The sequence below is a fragment of the Pteronotus mesoamericanus genome, unplaced genomic scaffold (assembly GCF_021234165.1).
Source record: "Pteronotus mesoamericanus isolate MK-2021 breed Mesoamerican mustached bat unplaced genomic scaffold, CSHL_Meso_final scaffold_21, whole genome shotgun sequence".
In the NCBI taxonomy this organism is placed as follows: domain Eukaryota; kingdom Metazoa; phylum Chordata; class Mammalia; order Chiroptera; family Mormoopidae; genus Pteronotus; species Pteronotus mesoamericanus.
In genome coordinates, this window is record NW_026555310.1 from 1,315,128 (window position 1) to 1,321,540 (window position 6,413).

The 6,413-nt window shown below is 46.1% G+C and overlaps 1 protein-coding gene across 1 annotated transcript; it reads left to right on the top strand.

Annotated features, from left to right (window-relative positions):
• The first annotated feature begins 4,343 nt into the window (after positions 1–4,343).
• Positions 4,344–5,587, top strand: GPR84 (G protein-coupled receptor 84). Its single transcript, XM_054590994.1, has one exon. It carries the CDS (start codon positions 4,344–4,346, stop codon positions 5,532–5,534), a length of 1,191 nt encoding a protein of 396 aa, XP_054446969.1. The 3' UTR covers positions 5,535–5,587.
• Positions 5,588–6,413: the final 826 nt, after the last annotated feature.

The following is a 6,413-nucleotide window of genomic DNA, read 5'->3' on the forward strand; positions in this document are numbered from 1 at the left end:
CTTCAGTCTCAGACTTTCAATCTTTTCCCGCTGTTTTGGGGAGCAGTAACATCGGGATATGTAGCTGTATGGTGAGGGAGACAGGCACACATGAAAGGACAAAAAGAAGGAAGGGGTTAGGAAAACGGAGGTGGGAGGAGGCAAGATCTGAGGCTTCTGCAAAGCTAGCAGAGGCTCCCCATCGCACTAACCCCCACTCCGGTCCAGCTCAAGTGTAAACTTGGCCCTGGGGAATCATTCTGCGTCCAGGTCTCGGATTGCAGCCATGGCTGTTGAGAATACTCCACAACTCCACAAGGCGGCGCCAACGACATGAAAAAGGAGTCTCCCTTAGCGTAAGACTCCAGTGGTGTGTCTAGCGAGACAGGTCTAGACCCGGTCTCAGACAAAGGAAAAAAAAATCAAGGTTTTTGTGCCTCTGGTAGGAAACCCACGCCAGAAGCAGGCAAGGCATGAAAAGAAGTGGGGGCAGGGACCGGGAATCTGACCTCTACACTCTGCTTTGCCCCATATAAATAGTGTCCTTGGGTTAGTACTTCCCTTCTTTGGACCCCAGTTTCCGTAACTGCAAAATGAGCCCGTTTGGATCTCTTAAAAATTTACTAAGACTTCATGTATCCAAGACCAAAAAACTGGGACTGTATTATTTACAGATATGCTAGAATACCTTCTCATCTTGTGCCCTAAGTGTTCTGTGAAACAGAAGAGCACACTTTTCTCTTATATAATGGGGGGTGAGGGTGAGAGAGGTCTCCTCTCTATCTGCAGAATTCACTTCAACCACACACTCCCAAAAGTAGCCAATGACTCTCCGACCCCCTCCCCCTAACCCTGCTGGGTGACAGAAAGTTCAGGCAAAAAAAGGCTAGACCCGGAACCCAGAATCACCATGGCATCCTGAGTTGCATCATTGCTCATTTCCTCCTTTCTACCCCCCTTCCCAGTCTTACAGATGAAAAGGAGAGGGAGGTTGATGGCTGTTAAAGAGGAAGGGGAGGGGAATAGGGGCCTCCTGGGTTTGGTCTGGAAGTCTGGGTTCAGAAATGGAACCCAACAAGGAGTTTTGGGTTTGTTTGCTTGTTTTTATGTTCAGGTCTTTTGAACTAAAAAAATTTAAAAAGACAGAGACTGTATATCTAGATCTCTGGCCCTATAGGAGAGTGAGTGGAGAAAAGCAGGGGCTGGGTCACCTTTGGGGAGAGATAGGGACTAGAAGAAATTGAGGCTAGAGGCGTTAAGGTACGAGCATGCCCCACAACCACCTCAAACCTAATCTAAAACTCAATTCATCATTTACCCCTTCCCTAAAGCTCTTGTGCTCCCCTCATACCCTATCTTGTTGTGGTTTTGTTTTGTTTTTTTAATCTCTCTTTTGCCCTGGCTGGTGTTGCTCAGTGAATTGAGTGCCAGCCTGTGAACTGAAAGATCACCTATTCAATTCCCAGTCAGGGCCATGCCTGGGTTACAGGCGAGGTCCTGGGTTGGGGATGTGAGAGAGTCAACCGATGAATGTATCTCTCACACATTGCTGTTTCTCTCCCTCTCTTTCTCCCTCCTATCCCTCTCTCTAAAAGTAAATAAATAAAATCTTTAAAATATAAAAAATTAAAAATAAATATTTATTGATTGATTCCAGGGAGAGAGAGAGAAACATCAATGTGAGAGAAATATCTATCAGTCGCCTCTCATATGCACCCCAACCGGTGATCTAGCCTACAACTCAACCCACAACCTAGGTATGTGCCCTGACAGGGAATTAAATCTGCAACTTCTCATTTTACTGGACATAGCTCCAACTAGCTGAGCCATACTGGCCAGGGCTCCCTATCTTATTAAGAGCACCACCATCCACCTGGAAAAGTGGGATTCATCCTGTTCTTCCCTCTTTCTAACCCTTCATCTACAGTCACTACTAAGTCCTATTTGACTTCTTAATAACCTATAGATTCTGATTACTGTTCTCTATTCCCACAACCACTACCCTAACCAGAACTGGCTACATAATTTGTGGGGTCCAGTGCAACATAAAAAAAGCAGGGCCCCTTGTTCAAAAAAGATCTCAAGCCCTGGCTGGTGTGGCTCAGTTGGTTGGAGCGTCATCCTGGAAACCTAAAGGTCATGGGTTGGATTCCAGGTCAGGGCACATACCTAAGTTGCAGGTTCACTCCCTTGTTGGGGCACATTCATGAGGCAACTGATAAATGTTTCTCACATTGATGCTTCTCCCCCACCGTCCCCCCGTCTGGAATCAATGAATATATCCTCAGATGAGGATTGAAAAAATAAAGATCTCAAGACAGTGACTGCAGAACAGTAAACCAAGCACTGGGCCCTTGGCCCTATGTAATAACAGGTAGCATGGCCATGGAGCGGACCCTGACCCTAACTCAGGCACTACCTCTCCCTTGTCTGAATCGGTGCCTCTTTACTGTTCTCTCTCATTTCTGACCCACATGCTTTAACCCCTTATGGCTATTTTAGTGCTTATCTCCCCACTGTCTTCAGGATAAAACCCCAGCTCCTCAGCATGATATGTAAGACCTTCCTCGATCTCAGCCTTGCTCACTTCTCCAGGATCTTCTCTGCTGTTCCCTATCTCATACTCTGTTCACCTCTTCCTAAACCTCTATTAACTCTATGCATCCTATGCCTTTTGTCTAGAATGTCCTACTTATATTCCCCAAAATACTCCTGTTCATCATCTAAAATCTAGCACAGATCTATCTCTGTGGATCCTTTCTTGACCTTCTCCTTAACAGCTAGCTCCTTTCCTCTAAGTTCCTGATACACTTTATAGCAAGAGTTGCCAACTTTTTCTTAAAGGGTCAAATAGTAAATATTTTAGGGTATGCTGGCCAAGAGACAAAATTGAAGATATTATATAGGTACTTATATAACCATTCAAAATGTAACCATTTTAAAATGGAAAAAAAACATTGTTGGCTCATGGCCCACACAAAAACAAATGGCAGGCCAGATTTGGCCCATAGGCCAAAGTTTGCTGACCCCTGCTTTAGAGAATCAATTAAGCGTTTATATATTTACACATCTGTCTCCTCTACTAGACTATGCACAAGCCCATGTACCAAAACTCCTTATATCCCCAGTGTCTAATTAAGAGTCCAGTGAAGAGCAGGCACTCAGGACGCATTTATTGAGTGAATGGATGAATGCTTGAACTGAGCCCTGTGAGGAGTGAAGCCAGAATCCTGTTTCATTCCTGACCTTACTTCACCTGGCTCCTTTTCTCAGATGCGCTAGGATATCACATGGGGCCCTCTGATTTTCACCATCTCCAAGTCCTGGAGAGAGGGAAACAGTGCTCCCCTAAAACAGAGCCAAGACTTCTGGGGTCCTTAGAGTTGCTCCTGGAACTTGGTCTTGTCATTTGTCCCCTTGATAAGCGGCCCAGGTATCCTGATGCTCTGTCTCCATGCTTCGACAGTTCTCAATGATGATCTTGTAAGTGTTCTGCTATGCAAAAACAGGAAGGAAACAGAGCTTGCATATCAAGAAGAAGAAGGGAAGAAATGAGATGGCTTTGGTGTAAGTAGCAGAGGAGTTTCAACAAAGAAGTCCAGATTTTGCTAACCAAAGCAGAAGAAGTAGGACCGGAGGTGGGGAAAGAAGTGGCTAAGATTGAGTATCTGTGGAGTTTCTTTCTCTTTCAGTCTATTATAATAAGAGACATGAAAGCAAGATATCCCTTGTTTGAAGCCTGACTGCCCACTAGAAACTACTGCCCTTTCAGTAGGTTTGATTTCTTCTTCCACTGGAGAAAGAATTTAAGACTGGGAGACTCAGGTAACTAATTTTGTGGTGGGTGTACTTTTCTTTCTCTGTCTCTTCATCTTACAAGTGGTAAAAAAAAAAAAGAAAAGAAAAGAAAAGAAAGAAAGAAAGAAAAAGAAAAAAGAGGCCAGCATGTGTGTGTGGCAAAAAAGGGCAGAAAGGACTATAGTAGCATCTTGGATACAGAAAGGGGACTCCTGGGTGGTGTTAGGGGGTAGAGAAAGAATTTTAAAAGTTCGAGGGCACTGGGGTTACTGAGAGTACCTGGATGGATATTGAATGAGGCCTAGAGTTTGGAGTGGACAGAGACTATGAAATACTTAGGTAAGAATTTGAGAAAATCTTTGAGAATGGGAAAAGTCTAATAAAGTCTAAGGAGAGAGTTAGAATTGGGAATCTTGGGATAAAGAGGCTTGGGAATGGCTCAGGAGCCTGGTGAGCTCTCAGAGCAGTTCAGGTATCCAGGGGCCCAGAGTTCAAGAGATCTAAATTCAAAGTCAAGTTCTGACTCCCTCTTCTTCTCCCATCTGCCACCCACTTCAGCCTTCATCATGTGGAACACCTCTGATGCCAACTTTTCCTGCTACCATAAGTCTGTGCTGGGCTATCGTTATGTGGCAGTTACCTGGGGGGTTGTGGTGGCTGTGACAGGCACCATAGGCAATGTGCTCACCCTGCTGGCCTTGATCATCCAGCCCAAGCTCCGTACCCGCTTCAACCTGCTCATCGCCAACCTCACAGTAGCCGATCTGCTCTACTGCACCCTTCTCCAGCCCTTCTCTGTGGACACCTACCTCCACCTGCACTGGAGAACTGGAATGACCTTCTGCAGAATTTTTGGGCTCCTCCTCTTTGTATCTAATTCTGTCTCCATCCTCACCCTCTGCCTCATTGCCCTGGGACGCTACCTCCTCATTGCTCACCCTAAGCTCTTTCCCAAAGTGTTCAGTGCCAAAGGGATGGTGTTGGCACTAGTGGGCACCTGGGTGGTAGGTGTGGCTAGCTTTGCCCCTCTTTGGTCTCTCTATATCTTGGTGCCCGTAGTCTGCACCTGCAGCTTTGACCGCATCAGAGGCCAACCCTACATCACCATTCTCATGGGGATCTACTTTGTGCTTGGGCTCAGTAGTGTTAGCATCTTCTATTGCCTCATCTACCGCCAGGTGAAGCGATCAGCACAGGCACTGAATCAGTACAAGCTGCACCAGGCAAGTGTCCACTTCAGCCATGTGACTGGGATAGATAAAGCCATGCCCAGTCATTTCCAGGAGCTGGACAGTGGGATGGCATCCAGAGAGCCCAGTGAGGGGATTTCATCTGAGCCAGTCAGTGCTGTCACCACCCAGAATCTGGAAGAAGACTCATCAGAAGTGGGGGACCAGAGCAACAGGAAAGTAACTAAACAGATGACAGAGAAAAGCCTTCCACAAGCACCTGCCAAGGACAGGACAACTAAAGGAACCCAAACAGCTCAGGACTCTCCATCAGAGTTTAGGAAAGTGACTCGGATGTGTTTTGCTGTGTTCCTTTGCTTTGCCCTGAGCTACATCCCTTTCTTGCTGCTCAACATTCTGGATGCCAGAGTCCAGGCTCCCCGGGTTGTCCACATGCTTGCTGCCAACCTCACTTGGCTCAATGGTTGCATCAACCCTGTGCTCTATGCAGCCATGAACCGCCACTTCCGCAAAGCTTATGGCTCACTCCTAAAACGAGGCCCCCAGAGTTTCCGTAGGTTACGTTAAAGCTGTGTTCCAGTCACCAGAATCTCAGACTGTTTCATCCAGAACTAGAGTGGCCAACCGGTATGGGAGAAGATGAAAGTAAGACGTGTGGGCATTTTCACAGACAACTTCCCCTTAACCCCCAAACCAGGCCTCTCTATCCCTTGTTCAGTGTTTCAGTTCTAGGTTGCTCAAGGTGCATTATTAATTATCAATAAATGAATTCCATCCTTATAATGATCAGGTGTGGTTTTTGGGGTAGGAGGAAGCAGACCAGTGTTGGCTTGCAGCTATAACTTAATAGCAGAGGGTTTGAGGGGATCCAGGTCAGAGCAGAAGCAGGAAGCAGTGGGCTTGAGATAGCCTTCAGCAGAGGCATTTCCAGGTATAAAACATGTGAGTTTGTTTAAGAGGATTAGCCTTCCTTTTTGTTTAACTTCCCAGAAATGGCCCTAACCCCCTACTACTGCTGCCAGGATCCCCCAGTCACTGCAAACGTGTGTTTCAGCTCAAAACAAAATTTTAATCCAGCTTTTTTTTTTTTAAATTATTGATTGACTTTAGAGAGAGGAAAGGAGAGAAACATCATTTTGTCATTCCACTTATTTATGTATTCATGGGTTGATTCTTGTATGTGCCCTAGACCAGGGATCAAACCCACAACTTTGGAGTATTAGGACAATGTTCTAACCAACTGAGCTACCCAGCCAGGGCTCAAGCCAGCTTTGATAACAACTGTAGTGAGGCTAGCCTCCTAGCCCTTGCCTTATCCAAAAAGGATGGCCATGGGAGAGGACTCTTGCTCTGCAGAAATGGAACTGAGCTTAGCTGAGACAATGACAGATAGGTAGTTGCCCTAGCAGGGTCACACTGGTTGGAGCTAATTCACCTTACCCCTCA

What these genes read in the sequence shown, in the direction of transcription:
- GPR84 (XM_054590994.1), top strand. Translation starts at nt 4,344, where the DNA reads ATGTGGAACACCTCTGATGCCAACTTTTCCTGCTACCATAAGTCTGTG.